Raw genomic sequence first — 26088 nt, 5'->3', positions numbered from 1 at the left:
GCTTGGATTTCATATGTCAGTTTTTTGCATGTCTCAATATCCTTCTACAGTCTTTCATAGTTACAAAAGACTGATTAAATAATTTTGTATTGCCTACAGGGTGTTTTCTCCTTGCTGCTTACCCATTTTCATATTGTTTATGAATATGCTGAATAGCATTGAACTTGGCAGAGGATATTTGCTTCTGTCTCTTAATCAGTTATATGTAGGCTCAAGTGCTTTCCCTGCTCTGTTAGTCTTCCAGGGCTTGGGGCAGGGAGGGTGGGAGAGGGTTTTTGTAACATTAAAGGCTTTGACAGTAAGATTTGGTATTTTTTGGCTAGTCTGGTTTTGATGGGATGTCTTGCTCAGTGATCCTCATGTAGGATACTGCTTCCTTTATACTGTTGAGAAGTCAGTAACTTGATGAAGTTACTGACACATACTGCACAAAGTATATTGGTTCCTTTAGGAGTATTACAAGTGTTATATGTAAAATTATTTACTACTTTATTATTTCAGGACTTCTGCTTTTTACTGTCTACCAGAGCTGGGGGATTAGGTATCAATTTGGCATCTGCTGATACTGTGGTTATATTTGATTCTGACTGGAATCCGCAGAATGATCTGCAAGCACAGGCTAGAGCGCATAGAATTGGACAGAAGAAACAGGTAAACACTCAGTTTAAGCTCCAGACCTGAAAGGACAATTCTGTACATCAGCTGTTCACTCTGCCTGCAATATTCAGTCCTCATGTATTTTTGAGAATAACTAATACATTGTGTATAGGTCCAGAAATGTTAGTAATGTTCATTTGTTTTTTCCTAAGTCTCCATACAGGAAGAAAGAACATGGCAGCTGTGGTATTTGGGTGGGAGTTGGAGAAAAGTTGTGAACTTGTCCGTCTTACGTTCATCGGTATCATGTCATTCTACAAAATAACTGCTACATCAGGCACAACACTGATGCTTAAATATGCTAGCTCTCAACAGGAATGTTTCCTTCATACAGAAGACATACAGTCTGGCAATGCTTGTGCCAAGTCATTGAAGTTTATAAAGAAAGGACTAAGACTATTTAGGTTTTTAGAAACATTTCTGTAAAGACTGGTATTGTGATTAAACTAGTATTTAATATTTGAAACCGATGAAAAAACTCAGAAGTTATGTAATGAAGACTGAGATTTCTGCTTTTAAACTTTTTATTTTTTAAATACACATAGGTTAATATTTATCGATTAGTCACAAAAGGATCAGTAGAAGAAGATATTCTTGAACGAGCCAAGAAAAAGATGGTGTTAGATCATTTAGTAATTCAGAGAATGGACACTACAGGGAAAACTGTGTTACACACAGGCTCTACTCCTTCAAGGTACCTTGGTGTTTGTTTCTATACCAACTTACCCTTAAGAATATTTCACTTGTAAATAAAAGGCAAAACATAAGATACAAAATCTTTGTAGATTTTTATTTGCATATTAAATATGTATCTCAAATAAGTTTATATTTGACAGTAAAAAGAAAGCTTAATTGACTCATGATTATAGAGAACTTTCTCAAGTTAGTAAGTTAAAATGTTTTTCCTGGAACACCATTTATTTCAGCTCAACACCCTTTAATAAGGAGGAGTTGTCGGCAATTTTGAAGTTTGGTGCTGAGGAACTTTTTAAAGAACCAGAAGGGGAAGAGCAGGAGCCTCAAGTAAGTAGTGTTTCTGGACTAGGTAGGAAAAACAGACAAAAATATGTATGAATTATTTAATTGTAAAGAGAAACTTTTTTTATCCTCAGGAAATGGATATAGATGAAATACTGAAGAGGGCTGAAACTCGGGAAAATGAGCCAGGTCCATTAACTGTAGGAGATGAGTTGCTTTCACAGTTCAAGGTATAGCTTTATTCCCCCCTTCCTACCATAATTATATTTCCCTTTTTAAACAGTACTATGTCTTTTCTATGTATCTGTCTCTTCATTCTTTTGAAATACGTGCCTCAGTAAGTCGACTTTAGATCACTTCCCAGTAAAATGTTTCTATCCTGTGCAGGATAACTTACCATCAGTATAAACAAATAAAAATACATTATGTATTTTCATAATAAAAGGAGATGTATTTATGAATGTGTTAATTATTAGAATTTTAATTTAGTATTTTATTTACTGCCTTTGTTACTAAGCAGCTATAGTATCATTAAATGCAATATATTCTTTGTGTTTCTTGGCTGATCATTTCTCCAAGTTACTTTTAGCCCCAAAGTAAACTTGGAATGCCAGGTATTTTTAAGTGTTATCAGTTAAACATATTATGTGTCCAAAAAAAAAGAGGCAGATGTGATATGTTTATTTAGTTCAGGAGACTATTAAATAACTCTCCTACTAATCACTCATTCACAACATATTTTGATATCTGCATGATATTAATGTTTGGTTAGTTTAATATTAATATAGTTTCACATTAAATCAGATGTTTGTTAGCCCTATTTTGAAGGAAGTTAAACAGCAATTGTACAACTGTGAGGGGCATGAATTCTCTTTGTATCTTGTCTTAGCCCAGGCTGAAAGGAGTCTGTCTTTCCTAAATGAATAAAAGTACAGTAATTTCAAGACTATAAGGTGCACCCTTTTGACTAAAATACAGTAAATTCACGAATACAAGCCGCACTGAGTATAAGCCGCATGTCTGGGTGTTGGCAAATATTTAGGTTTTTGTCCATAAATAAGCTACACCCGAATATAAGCCGCTCTGTCGTTCGCAGCAAGGACCCGCGTGCAATTAGTAACAGAACCGCGGGAGGGCGGGGTTTACTGGCTGAGCTAAGGCTGTGCAGGCTCGGCCCACTAGGGGCTACTGACGGGGCCAGGTGGCCCAGCCCGGCGCTGCCGCTCGGGGCCGGCCGCCGCTGCCACTGGGCTCGGTCACCCCGGGTCGGCACTGCCCCGCGGTGGCAGGCAGGGACAGAGCTTCCCCCACTCCTACGGCAGCGGCGGCGGGCGGGGACGGAGCTTTCCTGCGCCCGTGGCGCCGGCGGCGGGCGCGGACAAAGCACCCCGCCTCCTCCCTGAGCCGCGGCAATGGCGGCGCGGGGCCCCCGTCGGCTCCCAGGGCTGCAGCAATGGCGGCGCACGCTTCCCCCCGCCTCCTCGGGCCACAGCAATGGCTGCGCGGGGCTCCCGTCGGCTCCCGGAGCCGCGGCAATGGCGGCGCACCCCCCCCCCCATCCCTGGGCCGCGGCAATGGCGGCACAGGGCCCCCGTCGGTTCCCAGGGCCGCGGCAGTGGCGGCGCGGCCCCCCCTTCTCCTCCCCTGGCCGCGGCAATGGCAGCACAGGGCCCCCGTCGGCTCCCCGGGCCGCGGCAATGGCGGCGCAGGGCCCCCGTTGGCTCCCCGAGCCGCGGCAATGGCGGCGCGCCTCCCCCCTCCTCCCCGGACCGCGGCAATGACGGCACCCCCGCCCCCCCTGTCCTCCCTGAACCGCGGCAATGGCGGCGCAGGGCCCCCGTCGGCTCCCCGGGCCGCGGCAATGGCGGCGCGCCCCCCCCCCCCCTCCTCCCCGAACCGCAGCAATGGCGGCGCGGGGCCCCCCCCCGTCCTCCCCTGGGCTGCATCAGAGGAGGGAAGAAGAGAGCTCTCCCGCCTCTCTCCCTGCCCCCCGTGCTGCCTGCAGGGAGCCAGGGCAACACAGTAACACTGTAACAATTGCAGAATACCAGCTTTTACTGGCAGGTGCTTGGATCGGCACCCTGGCTGGCACGTCTGGGGTTGTAAATGTCAGAAAATTATTCACATATTAGCTGCCCCCGACTATTAGCTGCACTTCCGGGTTTCCACCAAAATTTTTGTCAAATTGCTGCGGCTTGTATTCGTGAAATTACTGTATTCCCCCAAACCCAGAAGGGCACCTTATAGTCCGGTGCACCTTATATAAGGGACAAAATTGCAAAATTTGCCAACCCGGAAGTGTGAGCTGCAATGAGGGGGCGGTGCCGCAGGAGCACTGAGTTGCAAGGGAGGGCGGGAGCGGGCAGCCGCACCTGGCAGGAGCCGCGCGGGGAGGGAGGGAGGGACCCAGCGCTGGCTCTCACCCCAGACTCTGCCATCGCGCAGGGAGGGAGGGAGCCAGTACCGGCCCCGGCGTCTGCCGCCACGCGGGGAGGGAGGAAGCTAGCCCCGGCCCCGACCTCTGCCGCCACATGGGGTGGGAGGGAGCTGCTGCCAACCCCGGCCTGTGTGCAGGGGGAACAAGAAGCCAGGCAAGAGTGCCTAGGCCCATGGCAGCTGCAGCTGCCGGGCAGGTGAAGCCAGGACCCATGGCCGCGAAGTGGTAACCCGGAGCCACGAACCGCACCAACTGGTGCCAGGGACGGGGGCGACCGGGAGTGCCGGGGTGCGTGGCATGGGGAGCACACCTAGGGCTGCATTTAAAGGCTGTGCCAATCTGTGAAAAATGTTTGCCAGTAATTCGTTACTTTGTTGCACGCGGCGCAGGTCCTCGCTACAAAAAAAAAGTGCGATCTGTGAGCCAAACCGTGACGGGGAACGGTGCCAGGGGAGCGCCGAGCCGCGAGGGGGTGTGGGAGCGGGCAGCCCCCGGCCAGCAGGAGCCGCACGGGGAGAGAGGGAGCGGGCAGTTCCCAGCCAGCAGGAGCTGCACAGGGAGAGAGGGAGTAGGCAGCGCCATGCCACCATGAACCACAGACAGTCCTGAGTCACAGCCGCCCCGAGCCCTGCCTTGCCAGCCGGGGGCGGGCGGGATTGCCGGGCCCTGCACAGACGGAGGACTCTTGGGGCTTGTTTAAAGGCTACACCAATCTTTGAAAAATGTTTGCAAATTGAGCACCTGCCAGTAAACTTCACGATCGTGGGATTCCGTTACTGCTTCGTTACTTTGTTACACACAGCATGGATCTTCTCAGCAAAAAAAAAGTGCGCTTTATAGTCTGGTGTACCTTATATAATGTACAAAGTTGTGAAATTTGCTGACTCCAGAGGTGCACTTTATAGTTGTGAAATTACTGACCGCAGTGCCTGTTTCATGAAACATTTTGTATTTATGAATTTTGTGTATCTTATGAAACAATAGCATAGATATATAAATCAATGAAATATGTAAATATTATATGTATAAATGCATAAAATATGGCATCTGTAACTTTGTTTTCCTGAAATAGTAGTTGATTAGTCATTTAAAAATTGTGTCATGTATTAACTAGATGAAAATATATATATTTTGATTTACAAGGTGGCCAACTTCTCCAATATGGATGAAGATGATATTGAGTTGGAACCAGAAAGAAATTCAAGAAATTGGGAAGAAATCATTCCAGAGGTCCAGAGGCGAAGAATAGAAGAGGAGGAAAGACAGAAGGAACTTGAAGAAATATACATGCTTCCAAGGATGAGAAACTGTGCAAAACAGGTGTCTCTTGGTTCTGACTGAATTGTAGTTCTGTGTTGCTTTTGGTGTAGTTTGTTGCTTTTGGAGCTTGGGTTTTTTTTTTTTCCTTTTCTGAACACATTTTTTTGACACAGTAGATAGAATTTGCTTATATTTGTTATTTATGTGGCTTCCTTGCTCTGGAATTACAGATTAGCTTCAATGGCAGTGAAGGGAGGCGCAGTAGGAGTAGAAGATACTCTGGATCTGATAGTGACTCCATCTCAGAAAGAAAAAGGCCAAAAAAACGTGGAAGACCACGAACTATTCCTCGAGAAAATATTAAAGGATTTAGTGATGCAGAGATAAGGCGGTAAGATATGCATATTTAAAGGGACAATAAATTACTATTATTAATAATATTATTATTATATTTAAAATTTTATTACATATTAAAAAACTACAGCTGGTAATCTGTTTTACCTGAAGTTTGAAATCTTTTTATTCTAGGCATTTAATATTTTTACCTTGTGGTGCTGACGTCGTGAATTGTTCTAGCAAGAATTTGAACCCATTTTAATGGAATATAAAGTTAGGTTTGAGAAACATTCATGATTGGTTTAAATTTTTAGTTCCTGCAGCCTGTGAAGACAGTAATTTCGGTGGATGTTTACTGGCAGTGTTTTACAAGAGGTGAACTTTCCTTTAAAAAAAATCAAGCAAAGTACAGTAATTTCACGATTACAAGCCGCACTGACTATAAGCCACATCTCCAGGTGTTGGCAAACATTTTGTGCTTTGTTCATACACAAGCCGCACCCAATTATAAGCCACTCTGTTGTTCGCAGCGAGGACCCGCATGCAACAAAGTTGCCAAATAGTAACAGAATCTTGGGATGGCAGGGTTTACTGGCTCGGCTCAGGCTTTGAGGGCTCGGGGCTGCCAACAGGGCCAGGTGGCCCAGGTCGGCACTGCTGTTTGGCGGTGCCACTCAGGGCCGGCCGCCCCCGCCACTGGGCTCGCTCGCCCCGACCCAGTGCCGTGCCGCGGTGGCAAGGGGGCACGGAGCCCGCCGGCACCCACGGTGGTGGTGGGAGGCGGGGAAGGAGCCCGCTTGCACCTGTGGCGGCAGGCGGGGGCAGGGGAACAGGAGCTCCCCCACCTCCCCCGAAGCCGCGTGGCCAGCAGGAGGGAACTCTCCGCCTCCCCCTGAGCCGTGGGGCCAGCAAGAGGGAGCCCCCCGTGCCACGGGGCCAGCAGGAGGGAGTCCCCCGCCTCTCCCCAGGATGCAGGGCCAGCAGGAGGGAGTCCCCCGCCTCTCCCCAGGATGCAGGGCCAGCAGGAGTGAGCCCCCCGCCTCCCCCCAGGCCACGGGGCCAGCAGGAGGCAGCCCCCCATGCCACGGGGCCAGCAGGAGGGAGCCCCCGCCTCGCCCAGGCTGCGCTGCCTGAAGGAGGGAGCCCCCCGCCTCCTCCCACCGTGCTGCCAGCATGGAGCCCGGCTCCACCCGCCGCGTAACAGGGTAACCAATTTGTAACAAATCACGCAGTCCCGGGTTTTACTGGCAGGTGCTCGACTTGGCACCTCGGTTTGCACTTACAGGGTTGGAAATGTCAGAAAATTATTCACATATTAGCCACTCCTGAGTGTAAGCCACATTTCCGGTGTGGGAGCAAAATTTTAGTCAAAACGGTGCGGCTTGTAATCGTGAAATTACTGTAATCTGTTTTCCACCAATTTATCCAAAACCTGCAGTGTTGAAAGAATATGTTACATCTATCTAGTGACAAATAAAAAAATTTGATTGGATCTTATTTTCTTTTTAAACTTCTTGATATTAGAATTGAAATGTTATATCCTGCTTTTTTAAAACTAGGAAGATCAAAAATCCTATTTGCAACTTGTACTATCATTGGTCCCTTCTGTCTATGCTAAATAACTGTTGAAGTATTGTTTTGGTAGGAGGAGGAGGAATTCTTTTGGTTAACATTTTTGGGTTTGTGAAATGCTACTTTGCTTCTGAAATCTAAGTATACATGTTTCTCTAAAATGGTTTAAAGTTTTGTGAGTATTTTTTAAGAGGAATAACTTTAAAGATCATTTTTGGCTTTCTATATCATCTAACAATGGGACAAACTGTTACTTTTTTCAAGGCTGTTATACTTGTACAAGCAATTTCATTGTTGAGGAAGTTTTCTTTCTTATTTTTTAATTTTTTAAATTTGTATTTAATTTCCTTTCTCCTCCAAGTATCCAAGTATCTTCAGTTTCTTTCTATTGCTTAGGTATTTTAACAGAGAAGTATCTTTCATGTAATTTTCTGAAATCTTCCAATCTTTTGGGGATTGCTCTTTTTAATAACTGTGTAACTACACAAACCATCTTCATTTACTGTAAATCCATGTTCAGTTTTCATTTTTAGATACATACAGCTGCAGAATCCTTAGTCTTGTGAAATCAATAGTAATTTCTGAAATAAGTTATATCTTTTATTGTTTTATTTATAACAACAGTTGTTAAACCCATAAAACTGATTTTATTTAAACTGTCTGAATATATGAAGCTGCTCTATTCTCTCTACCTGTTTTTCCCACATTGTCCACATAGCATTATACTAAGATCAACAATTATGTCAATACAGCTTTCAAAACAAATGTTGTTTGTTAAGCATATTTTTAAATGGCAAAATTATTTTCTGTTACTAGGTTTATCAAGAGTTACAAGAAATTTGGTGGGCCTCTGGAGAGGTAAAGTTGTTTGATTATTATTTGTGTGGCAACTTGGAATCTCTTTTTTATAAAAATTAGAGTGTACCGTGAAACTTTAACCAGTAGTGGAAATACATCATCGTGAATACAGCGTGACTTTAGTGTAGTACATTCTGTTTCTTCATGTATAGTGTGTGTGCAGACAGCCACACAACAGACTTTGCCATTTCAAGGAATGTTTCCTTTTTATTTATCTGCTGACTTGTTTGATCTTCTTTGGTGATAATCATTCACTTGTCATGTTTAGTAAGATTCTTGGAAGCCCATCTGTTTATTCACTCTGACTGTCAAAGTCAGCTTTGCATTTTACATATTGTCTGTTATCATTTTTAAGCTTCTTTCATTTTTTCCCATTTTAAGAAAACCTTCCCATCCTTAAAAGTATTAATCCTTACAAATATTTATAGTGCATATGGTCATATAATGCATACATGTATGTATGATTTAATGATTACAGTAATTTCGCGACTATAAGGCGCACTCTTTTGACTAAAATTTTTCCCCGAACCTGGAAGTGCACCTTATAGTCTGGTGCGCCTTATCTGATGTACAAAGTTGCAACATTTACCACCCCGGAAGTGTGAGCTGCAAGCAGGGGGCAGTGCCGCGGGAGCGCTGAGTCACGAGGAGGGGCGGGAGCGGGCAGCCATGGCCAGCAGGAGCTGTGCGGGGAGGGAGAGAGCTGCCCCGGCCCCTGTGTGGGAGGAATGAGGAGCCACCGGCCGCGGGAAAGCAGCGGCGGTGGCGTAGCCCCTGCGGCCACGGGAAAGGGGCGAGAAGCGGAGGCACTACCCTTGCGGCAAACCTCACCTGCTGGCACCGGGGGCGGGAGGGAGCACCAGGGCCCACTGCACGGGGAGGGCGCCTGCGGCTGCCTTTGAAAGCCTACGACGATCTGTGAAAAATGTTTCCAAATTGAGCCCCTGCCAGTAAACTCCACGATCGCGGGTTTCCATTACTAATTCGTTATTTTGTTGCGCACGGCACAGATCTTTGCGGCAAAAAAATAGTGCACCTTATAGTCTGGTGCGCCTTATATGATCTACAAAGTTGCGAATTTTGCCGACTCCTGGGGGTGCGCCTTATAGTCCGGTGCACCTTATGGTCGTGAAATTACTGTAATTTTCTTTTCTAAAGGAATATGCAGTAACTTAACACTAGGGTTAGGGTTCTTTACAGTTCTTGTTGTATTATCCTTAGATCTAAATAATTTGGTTTTTTTCCTTTGGATCAAAATTGTGTACCAGTTAGAAACAACAGATGACTGGTAACTTATGTGATAATTTCTTTTATTTTGAAATCTGAAAGAATCATTCATAACTGGCATATTTTCAGAGTTACAAAAATGAATATTTTTTTATTATTACAGGTTAGATGCTGTAGCTAGAGACGCTGAACTGGTTGATAAATCAGAGACAGATCTCAGACGTTTGGGAGAGCTTGTACATAATGGGTGCATTAAAGCCTTAAAGGACAATTCAACTGGACAAGAAAGAGCAGGTACCGTATTCAGGGGGCTTGATGAGGGGACAGTGAAGAATGTCAAGAAGAATGAGTTATTCTTGTCCTCTGATCATAACAGAAAACCATTTTGTTGGGAAATACGAATGAAAATGTTGAGATGCGTACTGGATGATTTAAAAAAACCCAGTGTTATAGTAATGTGACCTTTTCTGCTTTCTGTGTATGACTTACTACTGAAAAACGCAGTAGATTTTTGATTTGCTGTGAAATTTAGAAGTACTCCTATTGTGTAGGGGCTTTTCAGTTTTGAAGCATGTAATTCAAGTATTTGGTCAAGAAAAGGTGATGTAATATAGTTGTTTTCTTTACATTTTTCTAATGTTATTTGTAAAGGTAAATATTTTAATAGCTTTGTCATTTTCTTTAAGGAGGTAGACTTGGGAAGGTGAAAGGCCCAACATTCCGAATCTCAGGAGTGCAAGTAAATGCAAAGTTAGTAATCTCTCATGAAGAAGAGTTGGCACCATTGCACAAATCCATTCCTTCAGATCCAGAAGAAAGAAAAAGGTACTGGTTTTTGCATATTTTAAAGGGAGTAGTAATGCAGGTAACTTCTCAAGTCTTACTAGCTTGCTTTTTTTTTTTTTTTTTACAACTTTGATTCAACACTATTTCACTATTTAAAGCATTGTCCCTCTGTTCCCTTCAAGAACTGGCAGTGGTAACCAACTCCGCTGTACTTTGTTTTTTCTTCCTTTGCCACAAAAACCAGTAACAACTTTAACTTCCAATTGTATTTGCTATGAACTGTGCTCAGTTACTAATAATAATTAGGACTAGAATTCAGGCTTGTTGAGGAGCTAAATGTGTCATCTCTGCTTGAGAGGAGTATCAAATTGCAACAGTAGTCATTCCTAACCTCTACACTTGCCACCTTGTGTATTCTGGTTCCAAAATGATCCACGTAGTTAGAACACTTGGATGATGATTTTTTGCATTTATTCACGGCTAGCCAATTCTGTCACACAGCTTATGGTACAGACAGACACTTGTTCTTCATATTTTGGTCTTAATCAGCTTTAAAATGTATTCCAGTGCTGTTTTCAATAACTACTTACAGAAATAAGAAAGATATTATGGTAAGTATTTGGATTAATTTTTTAATTTATCAGCATCTTACCAGAGAAAATAAATCTAGTTGCATTACCTTTAGTATGTTCCCTTCCCCCTCGCTAAGTTTCAGATGTAAAAATCATTTATTTGTCTTTCTAACATATTTCTTCTAGATATGTCATCCCATGCCACACTAAGGCTGCTCATTTTGATATAGATTGGGGTAAGGAAGATGATTCCAATTTGTTAATAGGCATCTATGAATATGGTTATGGCAGCTGGGAAATGATAAAAATGGATCCTGACCTCAGTTTGACACAGAAGGTATGTCACCTACAATAGTTTATCAAGGACTATTTGCTTAGGTAATGTATATATATCAGTAGTGTTACTGAAAGAGCTTACTTTAATGATAAATGAAGTTGCAGAAACATTTTACATCAGTTGTACTTCTTACATAATTCATATCCTTCTTGTGGTATATTACTAGATTTTGGGGTCTTGAGTATTTTGAAGCATGGTCTTGCAGTCGTGTTTTGATATTCTCACATGGTTGGCCATATGTAATTTGATTTTTTTCAGTCTTTTCCTTCTTTATCTCTGATGTTCTGGTTTTGTTAACTTTGTGTTCTTGATCTTTTGAGAAGGGAGTTTTTTTTAGAGATTTAATTTAGTTTCTCCATCCCCACTTAATCCTCAGGTTCCTCAGTTGAAGCTGTCTTCCGCTACATTGAGAGTAGCTGTGCTAGAATTAGTGCAATAGCTTCTTAGCAATAGTGAGCAGCAGATACTGAGGAAAAACCTGGGGTGACATAAACTTTGTGACAGTGACAACAACCTGTAGGTTTGGGATTTGAGCAGCCAGGTTTGTGTCCAAATTTGTTTAATGATTCTTACTTCTGCCTTTCATTAATTTGTGCAGCTTTTGAAACCACATATATGTATTCTTGGCAGCTGCATTTAGAGAATGAATGAGTCAGAGTCAGGGGTTCTGTGACTCACTGGTACAGGTGCCTGGAATTTCTTAGATGAAATACCGGGGTGGAGACAGAAATCTGAGGCTGGTTTCTTGAGTTGGTTTTAGACTCTGAGGAAATGTCAGTGACTCTATTGGTTGCTTACATTGGTTTCATTGCAGAGAAATGAAAACTTTGGAGAAAATATCCTTTGCTTTAAATATTCTGACAGTTTTACTAGGTATAGTTGGAGTGGATTGTTTACCATGTCCTTTTGCCCAGCTTTTTCTGTTCTGTGTACTTCCGGCTAACATCTAAAGTTTATAATCTATACTCAAAGCTGTGATGCTACCATTTTCTCCTCAGATTTTGCCTGATGACCCAGATAAGAAACCCCAGGCAAAGCAGTTACAGACACGTGCAGACTACCTCATTAAATTACTGAATAAAGACCTTGCGAGGAAGGAAGCACAAAGGCTTGCTGGAGCAGTAAGTAATATGTGGCATTTATTACTAAGGTAAAACAAAGTGCTTATGGGTGTGTCACCTCATTTTTTTTGTTTTTTAGTTCTACACTTTTTGTTTGTGTAGTATTATTGTCTTACTAATCGTAGTACATGAGACAAACTCAGGATAGTAATTGCAAGTTTCATGTTGTATTATTCTCTTCTTATTTGTCTGTATTCTCTACTCTTGCACTAAGCTCTGTCTCCAGTCCTGAGTAAAGTAGCGGTCATTAGTGGCAATAAGTAAAATAAAAGGAACCCTCTCTTTGATGTAAAACCGAATCTTGTTTTATAAATATAGTGCAAAGATGCTTGTCAGTTGACGTGATTAAATAGATCAATTTGTATTCAGGGCAATTCGAAGAGGAGGAAAACAAGAACTAAGAAGAATAAGGTGCTAAAGGCAGCAAAACTAAAAGAAGAAATAAAAAGTGATTCTTCACCACAGCCCTCAGAAAAATCAGATGAAGATGATGACGAGAATAACAAGGTATCTTTCACACAATAAAGATGTCTACTCAGTTCTTCCTTTTAGTATCAATTTGTATTTTATCTTCTCCTCAGCTTAATAAAATTAGAACACATGAATATCATCCTTTTGCCGTGGCCACTACAATTGATGTTGCATCAGTACAAGCAAATGGAAAACTGTATCTATTTCAGTTTAATTATAAACTAATAAATGAAGAATTACGAGTTTTCCAAATTGTTATAAAAATATTATGGTCTAATTACTAGTGATATTGCTCAATTTCGACATTTTTAAAAGCATTAGCACTGTATTTGCGAGAGCTGGAAATCACAGTTGTAAAAGTTCTGGGTTTTTGGTCATTTGTTACACCTACTGATAATGATTCTTAAGGTAAAGGGTGCTTTATTGAGGCTAGAAAAATACCATGAAACTCTATTAGAATGAGGAGCATAAAAAATTACACTTCAAGGCTTGCATGTGAAAACTTGTGTATTATACATCATGGCTGTCATTTTTCAGAAAGACTATTTAACCATGTTGGGTGTTTTTACTTCTGGTTATTAATCTTAGTATTATGTTTTTGTTGTGTCTTTTCATTTTTTGTTGTTCATCACATAGCAAAATCACTAGACATAAAAATGCGGATAAAATTTTGGGTCATGTTTGTAAGCTGTTGAAATAAGTCACTGCAATTCTATATGTATCAGTAAAATACTCTCTACTTGGTTTAATGCAAATAACTACAAGCCATTGTAATTGTCAACTTGTTCTAAAAGACAAAATGCTTACAGAAATACACAGTTAAAATTAGCGTTAGAAAAACTATGATAAATCTATGAAAAAATAGTAATTTTTAACCACTCTTTCAATGTATGTATTTAAATTGTAGTATGAAAAATAAAATGTGAAGCCAGCAATAAAAAAAAATTCAATGTAGACTACCTTGTGTTTATAGCTACAATAATTTGCCTGGAATATAAGACTAAGACCTGTAAATGTTGCCACAATTCCCAGTAAATTAACGGCGACAACAGAACTCTAAAACTAAGCAAATTAATTGTTCAGACTACTTTAAAAATGAGTGTTAGTCTTCATCTCCACTCAAAAGAGAAGACTCTGCTGTCAGTTAACTAACTTGACTAGGTTTTGGGAAACCGCCTAGAATGCTGTCCTCCTCTCTTTTAATAACAGGTACTCATCGCTTCAGTACTTTTGAACACTGAATAACAATTGCATTTCTGAAAACTGGACTGAAAACTACAACTGGCTTACACAACTGGCTTTATCTACTTAGATTCCATACTCTGTGCAGTACTTAAAACTTACCTATTTTACTGCTAGAATTATCAGGAAGGTTTTTAAATCATGGGATTTTTACTAGAAATTTTCCATGATACCTAAGCACTAAAACACAACCCTGGTTGGACTGAAAACTTCATACCTCTTCTAAGTAACTTGTTCAGTTCAAGTATTAGACAGTCTTTCATCTGTTTTTATGCAACACATAAGCAGTTTCTGTGTGTGCCTTTCTGGGAGGTTCAAATAAATTCAAACATTATAATGATTCTTCCACCTGTGGTATAATAATACTTCATTTTTTATTATTTTTTTTGTGTCTGAAAGAATATTAATTTCCATCTCAGACCTTCTCAGTGAATATTATAAAGAGCAGTGAGTTCACCTCTGAACAGTTAAATGTTGTAGGGGCAAAGCTAATTAGATCAGAGGTCTTCCAACATCCCCCATCACTTGACTGTTCTGATCGATAGGTCAGTTTTGCAAGACCATACTTCCTTTTAGATTTCAATTCTTCAGTTTAACAGCCTTTAGAAGGGACCAAATTCAAACTGTATTCCAAGTTGAATGGACACAATTTCTCATACCTACTGCTTCTACCAAATTAATACTTGCTTTGTCACATTGAGGAAGTGAGTGCACAGCTCTCATATTTCTTTGCCAACTGCATTCAGTTCTGTTTGAGAGGTGATTTGATAAATCTACACCCAGAAGCAAAAACTGCACAGATAAAAAGTGTTTTAATCTGATAGTTGTAAAACTTCTGTAGATAGGAACCCAGTTTGATGTGACATATATGCTTGTGTATTGCAGGATGAGATTGTTTCAATGAAACATCTGCATAAAAAATTTAAAGCAGAAAAAGAAAATGAAGAAAAGCCTGAGCCAGATACTGGTATAAAGAAGGAAGCGGAAGAAAAAAGAGAGACAAAAGAAAAGGAAAATAAGAGGGATTTGAAAAGGGAGAAAAAAGAAAAAGAGGATAAAAAAGAATTAAAAGAAAAGGATATTAAAGAAAAGAGAGAAAACAAAATAAAAGAATCCACACAGAAAGAAAAAGAAGTAAAGGAAGAGAAGGTAACTAGTTTGCTTATTTTACATAGAGTTAGAGAAGGCAATCAGGTTTATATGAATGATTTTGAGATGACAAAGTGTTTTGGATCTGATCAGTTGTCATTTCATTGAAGTCTTTTATGCCAGCTGAAGCTTTATTTTTACTACCTGAAACCAAAAGGACAGTCATTTGAAATGGGGAAGTACAGTCAATGATATATCTCTTAATTGGACTGAATGTGTATAGAATTTTTTTTTTTTTTCATTTTCCTTTTCCATTTCATTAAGCAAGTGCATGTCAGTATAGATTTTATTCTTATATATTGAAGAGAATGCAGTAGTTATGGGGATTGTCATATGTTATAATTGCAGAACCAAAAACAAAGTGTACTTAAATATTGTTGTATCTTGTTCTTAGGTAAATGAAATAAAATCAGAAAATAAGGAAAGAACTAAAAAAATTCCATTACTGGATACTCCAGTTCATATTACTGCATCTAGTGAGCCAGTTCCTATATCAGAAGAATCTGAAGAACTAGATCAGAAAACTTTTAGTGTGGTAAGTCCCCTTTTGATAAACTAGTGTGTATACTTAATAGTCTGAATGAGGACAATTGCTGATATTCTTAATATTGAATACTGTTCAATATTCAATATCAAGGTGATCTTGATAAAATGGTGATCTTTTGCTAAGTCTCAGATCAATTAATGTTATTGACAGTGTACTAAAGTAATTTTTTACTTTGTTTTAGCAGTTGTGTTTTGACTTCTTGCGGTATTTATGCGGGAAAATAGAAAAACTTATCCAATAGTTTGTAGGATTAATAAGTTAAGAATATAAACTTAAAGATTTATCCTCACGAATCACATGCATATCCTGCTTCTTAAAGAGCAGATGTGCATGAATGGAATTGGAATTGATGGAGTCTTTGGCTTCAACATATCATATATGCTATTCTTCTTTGTAAGATAGCAAGAAAAACTAGGTTTCAGCAATTCCCTTCTGAAGTCTTACAGACTTTAGTCAACACAGGAAGAAACAATGCTAAAGCACTTAGAAATATCATGCTGAGGTAATGTCTCTGACAACAAAAGAATTCTGTTTAATCGCTGCTGTTTACAAAAATAGAATTAACATTTTAAAAAAATGCATATGCACAATTATATGAAGTTTTATAGGTTGGCTGAGGCCTCTGGAAAAGTATCAGTGAGTTACTTTGAACAGCTGTGGTAGTTTTGTCATTCACGTTTCAGCAGATGTGTTTTGTTGTGGGTGCTGGCTGTGACAAAGCCAGTAGGATTCTCATGAGTATGACAGTTACTGTCCATGGATTTATTCTAAGCAATCCAAGTAACGTGTGTGATTTTTAGCATGTGCGTTGAGTAATTCAAATGAATATATATGTGTAGCTAATGACAGAAAAGAATTTTATTTCCATGTACAGTTACATGTTTCTGATCACTTCTCTGAGAATATAAGCTGTCTTTTAAAAAGCTACTTTAATCTGTGGTTAAGTGCAATATGTAAACCAGATGCTTAATTACTTAGTGGCATGAGATAGCAATGGAACAGTTTTGCAGTTTTTCTGAGTTGTCCCTAGATAAATACCTGGCAATGGTGATACTCCATTTCATTCCATTTCAAGTATTTGTTTGGTTTTTCTAGGTTTGGCAGCATGTAAAGGGGAAGAATGGGGGAAGGAGGTGATCGGTGTTTATCATTATGCCATGGTCAGGTGCAGTCTAATTGAGCATACTTAACTGCCCTTTCAAATGGAAATGGTGTTCAGGCTAAACTGATTGTGCCATGATGACAAGTAGGATATGCATGTCATGTTTACCATGCTGTTGGAATTCAATGTATGACTAAACAGGTGTCTGCAATTTATACCATGCCAACTGGATTTATCTGGATTTATTATTAAAACATTGGATTCAAAATATGAAAATTCAAGAATGCATGACCTTTGTGTGTGGCTAGCCTAGGCATTCCTGTGGCCACATTTTGAGTGCTGTGTTCAGTTCTGGGCTTCTCAGTTCAGAAACAACATTTTGGTGCTGCGTTGAGTCCAGAGAAAGGAATAGAGCTGGGGAAGGGTCTGGAGCACAATTGTTGCAAAGAGTGGCTGAGGCAGCTGGGGTTTTTGAGCCCAAAGGAGGATCAGGGGAGACTTTACCACTCTCTACATCTGCCTGATAGCAGGTTGTAGCCAGGTGGGGGTCAGGTCTGTTCCCAGGGAACCAGTGACAGTACAAGGAGAGATGGCCCCAGGTTGTTTCAGGGGAGGTTTATTTTGGATCTAAGGGGACATTTCATCAGTGAAAGAGTGGTTAAGCAGTGAACAGTCTACTCAGGGACTAGATGTGGCACTTGATGTAGTTTAATTAGGATGGTGTTGTTCAGTCAAAGGTTGGGTTTAATGATCTCAGAGGTTTTTTCCAACCTTTATGATGTTACACCCAAATCAGCTTTCTTCTAGGTAGCATAACTTCTGCTAGTATCTGCATAGGAGTGCGGTTTAAAACATGGTCAGAGAAGGAATTTTAATCCTTTGCTGAATGCCAAGTGTAATGGTTGCAGAAAGTACAGTAATTTCACAACTATAAGGCTCACCCTTTTGACTAAAATTTTGGTCCGAACCCGGAAGTGCACCTTATACTCCGGAGTGCCTTATGTATGGACAAAGTTCAGAAATTTGCCAACTCGGAAGTGCAAACTGCAAGCTGAACTGTGCAGAGCTTAGCAGGGCTCAGCACGTGTCCTAGTTTGGAGGACAGGTGTCTGCTAAGAAAGGCAGGAACCTCTCTTTGAAATGGAGAATGTAAACCCCCTCCCTCCAAATTTTTATAATTTTGAAATTAAAGGGTTCTCAGGCAAAGATATGGGAATTAGGAATAACAGTTCTTTACTAGGAAAATTAAGATAGAAATACAGTACTACAAAAAACAAACCCCAAACACTGACAAGTGTCTTGGGTTACAAAACACAATGTGATCGAAGTATCTATTCTATGACTATCTGTTTTGACTAGGTGGGGCAGTGATCTTTATCTCTGTGGGAGATACTCTGCTAGTGGGCCATCCATTGAAACCAGTAGGGCATTGTTTTTTATCTTTGCACCCTTCAGTAAAAGCTTGATCATGCTTTAGAATAAATCTTTTTCTTTTGAATTGATACATTCATTTTTTCCATTTTACAGTGCAAGGAAAGAATGAGACCTGTCAAGGCAGCATTGAAACAGCTGGATCGACCAGAGAAGGGTCTTTCTGAAAGAGAACAGCTGGAACATACTAGACAGTGTCTTATCAAAATTGGGGATCATATTACTGAATGTCTAAAGGAGTATACAAATCCTGAACAAATTAAACAGTGGAGAAAGTAAGTTATTTTCTTGGGTTTTACTTGAAAAGGGAAATCTGCAATTGAGACGAGTAGGTTTTAGTTATTTATTGTTTCCCCTTTCTTGTATCTTTCTGCTGTTTTAAGTAGGACTCTATTAAGAGGTGATTATACATTGTTATGACCTGTTTTAGACATTGATGCAGAGCCCTGTATTTTGTCCAGAGGGCGAAGGTTTCTCTCTGCTTAACGTTGACAGCAAATACTGGGTACTAGTCACTACCACTATGTTTAGTCAAAACCATTCTTACCTTTAAAGATCTGGTTTTCCAACTTCAGGTCACTTTGGTTTTTTAATAATTCCTGTTGAAAATACACAGTTCTAAAATTGCATTGAATGTATGATTCCAAGTTGTAGAATTCTTTATTTTTTTAAAATGTACTCTAAAAGTAAATTACATATTATGTATTATCTTCGACTTTATAAAAGTATTTATCGTCGTGTACTCAGATGCACTTCAAAAGTAAAGGAAGAATTTGCATCTATATCATGTGACAATATAAAAAGAATTAAGAAAAAAATATTGGTCTGTTATTTTATTCGCAAGTTTTTAATGCAATTTGACTTAATTTTTCAGAATGTTCACTTAATATCTTTAGTCTCGAAAATACAGCCTGTAATTATATATATCAAATTCTTAAGTGTTGCATTTTCTTCAAGAATTCTGTTAGTGTAATGTGATTCTGCTGATTTTACTTCCTTTACTTGAAAATAGTTGGGTGAACTGAGATACAAAACCAAGATCCATGTATTCAATTTTGGTAAATTTTTTATTATTTTAAGTGGAAACTTGTAATAGAACTGTTATTCTTAATAATGCTATGATACCATATGTAGATAAATAAATACACATTTCAGCTATATTTGATAAGAAGTAGTGGAGTTTATATTAAGTTAGAATGGTCTCATTAGACACACCATTGACTGGTTCATTATGCAAACTACTGGACAGAAATTACCATGTTTAAATACAGTAATTTCACAGCTATAAGGCGCACCGGATTATAAGGCGCACCTCCGGGAACCGCAAATTTCTGAACTTTGTTCATATATAACAGCGCACCGGACTATAAGGCACACTTTTTTTTTTTTAAGCGAGGATCTGCGCACAACAAAGTAATGGAGTAGTAACGGAATCGCACGATCATGGGGTTTAATGGCAGGTGCTCAATTTGCAAACATTTTTCACAGATTGGCGTAGCCTTTAAATGCAGCCACAGGCGCCCTCCCCATGCCGCAGGCCCCGGCACTCCCACCCACACGCAGCGTTGGCTCGCGTGGCTCGGCTGCCGTGGCCGCCGCCCCACCTTGCGACTTGGCCGCCACGGCCGCACCCCTCACGGCTTGGCCTCCGTGGCTGCCGCGCCTTGCGGCTCACACTTCCGGGTTGGCAAATTTCCAAACTTTGTCCATATATAAGGCGCACAGGATTATAAGGCATACTTTCGGTTTTCAATCAAAATTTTATTCAAAAGAATGTGCCTTATAGTAGTGAAATTGCTGTAATCACAGTGAAGGAGCATACTGTTGCTTCCTGAACCTCCACACTTAAAATATTTTTGAATAGTGTTATTCTGTATATTCTTCTAAGCATTCCACATGCAAATTTCACTAAAAAAAAAATCAGTATCTGTTAAAAAAACTACCTGTGATCATGGAAGGAAAAGTTTTTTTCAGAATTTTGGTATCTTGACAGCAAAAGACTTAATTTGTTCTTCTTTGGTTTCTTCAAGCACAGCTTAGGCAGAGATTTATTATCCTATGACTTCCATTCTCTTTCATAGCTCTTACTTGGTTTCAAAAGACTTGCCCAGACTTTCAAAGTCTGTGGAAAATTTCGGTTGCTGATGGTTTAATATAATAAGGTTTGCTGGTCAAGTGTCTTATGCTGTAAGGGATTTCAAGTTTCAAAGAACTTTTACTTCTTTTATGTACTTACATTTTTTGTTTACAGAGTGGTAAATGCTCAGAATTAAAAAAAAAATTTAAAAGATAAATATGAATTAACAGCTGTGTTTTTAATAAACATTTCACAAAAATTTACCAGAATTCTTATTAGCACTACTGTCCATGCATTTCATACTCTGAAGTGATATGAAGTACTTATGATAAATATTAAAAAGTGAAAAATTGTTAAGGGAATCAATCTTATACGTGTTTTATTTATAGCTGTATAACATTTGTTGTGCAAGTAGGCAATACTAGGCAGACTATATAGCATTTGAGGTTTACTGAGTAGTGTTCAAATAATTTCAGTCAAATCCATGTTCTGCTATAGGGGAAAGAAATTTAAAAAATAATTACAACTTCTCTTTTCTTCTTTTTCAGAAATTTGTGGATTTTTGTCTCTAAATTTACAGAATTTGATGCCAGAAAGCTGCACAAGCTGTATAAACATGCAATCAAAAAGCGTCAAGAATCTCAGGTAATATTTTCTTTCAAAATACACAAAATATCTATTTTAATTATTGTAACTTTTATTAGATATGTAGGATTATAAAGAACATGAAAATACACTTCAAGTTAGTATTTGTGTTTGCAGTTTGGTAGTCTCTTTTGTTAATGTATCTTTCCAAGGTGCAGTAATTTCATAACTATAAGGCGCACCCTTTTGACAAAAATTTGGCCCGAACCCAGAAGTGCACCTTATAGTCTGATGCGCCGTATATAATGGACAAAGTCCGGAAATTTGCCAACCTGGAAGTGCGAGCTGTGAGCCGTGGGGGCAGTCGGCTGCTGGCTGGAGGCGGGGCTGTGGGGCCAGGACTGCTGGGTGCGTGCAGGACCGGGGCTGCTGCATGCCTGCAGGGCCAGGGCTGCTGGCTGGAGGCAGGGCCGTGGCTGCTAGCTAGAGGCGAGTCCGGCGCTGCTGGCTGGAGGCAAGGCCGGGGCTGCTGGGTGGAGGCGGGCCTGCAGTGCCACGGCAGCCAGATGGAGGCAGGGCCACGGCAGCCAGGTTGAGGCGGGGCCTCGGCCAGCAACCGCGCAGAGGGGAGCTGGGGACAGATCCTCGCTGCAAAAAAAAAGTGCGCCTTATAGTCCAGTGCGCCTTATATGATCTACAAAGTTGCGAAATTTGCTGGCTTCCGGAGGTGCGCCTTATAGTCCGGTGCGCCTTGTGGTTGTGAAATTACTGTATTCAAATGAACTTTGTGATTTACCAATAAGTGCATTTATCAATATATTTGTCTTTTTTAGCAACACAATGATCAGAATATTAGCGGCAATGTGAATGCACATGTAATTAGAAATCCAGGTAAGTAACTTTTAAGTATATTCTTGAGTTAAATACCTTATGTATCCATGTTTCACGTGTCTCCTGGGTCTGGTCTCCCCACATTTAAGTACCACAAAGATAGGCTAATTTGAAAAGCTTCACTAATTTTTTTGTGAAATCCAACAGAGTGCAGAGTGAAGCTGGTACTTACCAGGTTATTTGAGCATCGTTTAAAAAAATTAAGAAACAATTTTTGTGTTAAATTTTGGACAGGGCAAGAGGTCTACTTAAAACCTGTAAACTCAGAAATTCTGTGACTTTATAGCTGTTGCATTATCATAGTGATGTAAGAAAGCAGTTTATTAATCACAGTCTGTAACTAATTAGAGGGGCTGTCTTTTATTGTTGTCAGTAACACTGATTTTTTTTCTCCATGTGTTCCCACACTTGCTTTTTTGTATGCAGTGCTTTTATTAATCTTGTGCCTTCAAGTATATTGTCATGGACTTAAAATGAGCAATCATGTATTCTAGGAATACCACTGAAATTCTTTTGCTGACAACATTTATCTTTAAAACTCTTACTCATACTGAGTCCACCCCTTCTTAGAGAGGAAGTTGCTGCCAGTCTATCTAAAATTGCTCTACTGAAGGTATCCTCTACTCCCTGCTCATTTGGACACTGAGCTTCATAGACTGAATGGAGAAGTTGAGAAATTCAGTTTCCAAGTCATACATATATATAGTAGCTTGCTTTCTTCTTAATTCTGAGCTTTTCTTCTGTTCACTGGCATTAGTACATTTGATTTTCAGCTGTTTAGATATTGTTTCTTTTAAATGAGTCCCTTTCATGCTGGTTTTCAGCTGACAGGTAGAAGTGCTGTTTGAATTAGGTGGAATAAAGATGTTACTAAACTTCCATTTCACCTCTCCTTTATTAAACAGATGTGGAAAGACTGAAGGAGAATACAAACCATGATGACAGTAGCAGGGACAGCTACTCCTCTGATAGACATCTGTCACAATACCACGATCATCATAAAGACAGGCATCAGGGAGATGTTTACAAGAAAAGTGACTCCAGGAAAAGACCCTATTCAGCCTTCAGCAATGGAAAAGACCACAGAGACTGGGATCACTACAAACAAGACAGCAGGTGAGAATTCGCTTTGTGTTTTTGTAGTTATGCTTGTAGGAAGCACCAAACAATTTTTTCTGATTACAGTAATTTCACGACCATAAAGGCACACCAAACTATAAGGCACACCCCCTGGGAGTCGGCAAAATTCACAACTTTGTAGATCATATAAGGCGCACCGGACTATAGGGCGCACTTTTTTTTTGCAGCGAGGCTCTGCTGCCAGCTTCCCCCGCATGGTTGCTGACTGAGGCCCCGCCTCAACCCAGCAGCCATGGGCCCCCGGGCCTGCCTGGATCTGGGAGGGGCGGTGCCGCGGGCCCCCAGGCCTGCCTCAGCCCGGCAGCCATGGGCCCCCGGGCATGCTTGGACCCGGGAGGGGTGGTGCCGCGGGCCCCCGGGCATGCCTGGACCTGGGAGGGGCGGTGCCGTAGGCCCCCTGGCCCGCCTTTACCCGGCAGCCATAGGCCCCCGGGCCCACTTAGACCAGGGAGGGGCGGTGCCGTGGGCCCCGGGCCCGCCTTCACCCGGCTGCCGCGGCACTGCCGGCTCCCCTCACGGCTCACACTTCTGGGGTGGCAGATGTCACAACTTTGCCCATCATATAAGGTGCACCAGACTATAAGGCACACTTCCGGGTTCGGGGTAAAATTTTAGTCAAAAGGGTGCGCCTTATAGTCGTGAAATTACCGTAACACAAAATTGCAGCAGTGATCTTCTTTAATGCAGTTCTGTCGATTTTACATAATTGTGGCTCTTGACGTGTTACCAGTAAATCTAATACAAGTAAGTTCTTATTTTTTAGATACTACAGTGATAGTAAACATAGAAAGTTGGATGACTACAGGAGCAGAGACCACAGGTCAAGCCTGGAAGGGAGTCTAAAAGACAACCGGGTTCATTCGGATCACCGTTCCCATTCAGACCACAGGATACATTCAGATCATCGTTCTGCTTCTGAGTATAGCCATCATAAATCTCCCAGAGATTATAGATACCACTCAGACTGGCAAATGGACCACAGAGCTTCAGGTAGTGGCCCAAGGTCACCACTGGATCAGAGATCTCCTTATGGTTCAAGATCTCCCCTAGGTCACAGATCTCCATTTGAACATTCATCAGATCACAAAAGTACACCTGAACATACATGGAGTAACCGGAAAACATAACAAAGACTGATATTTTCTGGACCTTCCTTTAGCCATATACAGTAAATTAACACAGCAATTGCCTTACATGACTTGAAAGATACAGACGGGATATTCTATTGGTAGCAGTATTGTTACTTCTTTCCAGGATGCAAGGTCTATTATCCCAACAGAAGAAAAATATTTTTGTATTTAAAGTTTATGCTGCACTGTGCTGCAAATGCTGTGGCACTTTTTTTAAGAAATGGACGATGTTTACTTTTACAGGGACCTCAACACTGCCCATTTCAGACTGGATCTTACTATAAACACTCTTCATGTCTAAGTGGTTTGAGGCTGATAATGTTTTAAGTTATGTTTGTAAACGAACTTTTAAACACTGACCTGTGCTCATATTTCAGGAGGGAATGGGGAGAATATTTTTTTTCTTAGTAAAGAACTCTCAAGGACTTTGTTCACTTTCCAAAGCTACTTGTTTACATTGTACACTGCGACCACCTTGCCGCTTTTCATCACAAGCTTGAATATTTAAATTCTGTACCTATAACTGTAAAATAGCCAGGGTTTCTTCTGTTTGTGATCAGTTACAATGCCTTTTTACAAAAGAAACAAACAAATAATAATAAAAAAAGCAAAACACAAACAAATGGCTGTAAAATGTTGTAAATTTTTAAAATAAGCTTTTTGCCCCCTCAGGCTTTTTTTTTTGATTGTTCCTTTCCCCACCAACTCAGGACTTCTTGTCACAATTATGAAACAAAATCAGTATACTTACATGTTTCAATAAAAGATTTTGATGGAGTCACTGCTCAGAATGTAAAAATGGGGAAAGGGAACTTAAATTCATTTAGTGCTCCCTTTTTTGGATACTTTGGATACATGTTTTAGTTTGTGGTTTTGTGGATGTTTCTGTTGGGTTTTTTGGTTTGGGTTTGGCTTTTTTTGTTTTGGTTTGATTTGGGTTTTTGTTTGTTTGTTTTTATTGTTGGTTCATGGGGTTTGTGTGCGGAGTTTTAGGTGGGGTTTTTTTGGTTTTTTGGTGGTTGGTTGGTTTGTTTGTTTGGGAGTTTTTGGGTTGGGGTTTTTTGGGGGGGATGTCTTTTTTCCATGTTAAACTGTTGTCGTTGCAATTGTAATGAAATGGTAAGAAATATCTAGCTCAGTTGTGCTCTGGAAAGCTTTTCAGGTGCATTGGTTTTAAAGGAAGTGTGTCAAATACCTGAACACTTCAGTATCCAAATCAATCAAAATTAATTGTAAATTGATATGTTCCCTCTTCAACATGGGCAATAATGTCAAATGTGCTATGCAGGTAGTTAATATTTTAGAAGATTTGAATTATGACTTTATTGACAGAATTGTTACAATGCACACTGATTGTACATAGATAACTTCTATCTGAAAAATTAAATTTAAACTAAAAGGGCATGTGGGTCTTGTAGTTTTCTGCTGTGTTTTTCCATGCAGTGTTACTTTTCCCCAGGTTTACCATAAAAACATTTAAAGTGAATTTCAATCCTGGTGATAAATAAAGTAGCTAGCCTGGCATCATGTGGCAGGAGCTACATCTGCTGCTTCAGTTTTTCTCTGCTCCTGCCATGTGGGGTATTTTTTTTCCAGTTAAGAAGGATTATATTAAAGCATTACCATTGAACCGCCATCTGTCCGCAGAGTATCTCTGAGGATCTTACTATAGGCACAATTGCTGCACATTAAGTATTAAGCTCATTCCATATAGGCTGGGACTTGGTTAATTAATGCTGCTTAATTTCTTAACTTTTCATCTTCCCAGGATCTGAGGGGTTTGAGTAGTTCTACTTTAAAGCTTGATTGTTGAACAGTGTTTAGTCAGCAGAGTCTTATAAGGTTTTTCATGTGTACCATGCACATTCCACTTCAAAGGGTGGAAACCTAGAAGTTGGAGCATCTCCAGCCATGGACACAATTCCTCCTGGTTGGAAAGCACATGGATGCATCCTAGAGCATAGAAAGGGCATTCCCATGGTGCCTGGTGGTCCATGTGTGTGGCTGTGATACAACACTGTGGCCTCACATGACATGGTTGGTTTGTACATTTTTACTGAAGGTACCTTAGGTCTCTTGGTATACTTCATGGCTTTGATGATGTGGATCTTTGGGAATTAGTCCAATTATGCTTTGTAACTAATTCAGTCATGTTTACAGATACACAAATCACATTTGCAAT

At 40.5% G+C, this 26088-nt stretch overlaps 1 protein-coding gene across 3 annotated transcripts in view; it reads left to right on the top strand.

Moving 5' to 3' along the window:
- CHD1 (chromodomain helicase DNA binding protein 1) overlaps nucleotides 1-25308 on the top strand; it is a 68606-nt gene extending 43298 nt beyond the window's left edge. For all 3 annotated transcript variants that reach the window (XM_033086900.2, XM_033086902.2, XM_033086901.2), the window contains 19 exons: nucleotides 502-651; nucleotides 1203-1351; nucleotides 1584-1680; nucleotides 1770-1865; nucleotides 5216-5392; nucleotides 5563-5723; nucleotides 8057-8098; nucleotides 9489-9619; nucleotides 10012-10150; nucleotides 10870-11020; nucleotides 12019-12141; nucleotides 12511-12648; nucleotides 14740-15003; nucleotides 15398-15538; nucleotides 18180-18358; nucleotides 20709-20805; nucleotides 21579-21636; nucleotides 22542-22752; nucleotides 23540-25308. In XM_033086900.2, the coding sequence (XP_032942791.1) occupies nucleotides 502-651; nucleotides 1203-1351; nucleotides 1584-1680; nucleotides 1770-1865; nucleotides 5216-5392; nucleotides 5563-5723; nucleotides 8057-8098; nucleotides 9489-9619; nucleotides 10012-10150; nucleotides 10870-11020; nucleotides 12019-12141; nucleotides 12511-12648; nucleotides 14740-15003; nucleotides 15398-15538; nucleotides 18180-18358; nucleotides 20709-20805; nucleotides 21579-21636; nucleotides 22542-22752; nucleotides 23540-23903 (2868 nt within the window). In that variant the 3' untranslated portion in view covers nucleotides 23904-25308. The remainder of the gene's footprint in view (nucleotides 1-501; nucleotides 652-1202; nucleotides 1352-1583; nucleotides 1681-1769; nucleotides 1866-5215; nucleotides 5393-5562; nucleotides 5724-8056; nucleotides 8099-9488; nucleotides 9620-10011; nucleotides 10151-10869; nucleotides 11021-12018; nucleotides 12142-12510; nucleotides 12649-14739; nucleotides 15004-15397; nucleotides 15539-18179; nucleotides 18359-20708; nucleotides 20806-21578; nucleotides 21637-22541; nucleotides 22753-23539) is intronic.
- The last annotated feature ends 780 nt before the right edge of the window (nucleotides 25309-26088 follow it).

The sequence above is a fragment of the Catharus ustulatus genome, unplaced genomic scaffold (assembly GCF_009819885.2).
Source record: "Catharus ustulatus isolate bCatUst1 unplaced genomic scaffold, bCatUst1.pri.v2 scaffold_68_arrow_ctg1, whole genome shotgun sequence".
Lineage (NCBI taxonomy): Eukaryota > Metazoa > Chordata > Aves > Passeriformes > Turdidae > Catharus > Catharus ustulatus.
Note: the sequence above shows the minus strand (reverse complement) of the source record. Positions and strands in the feature narration are given on the sequence as shown.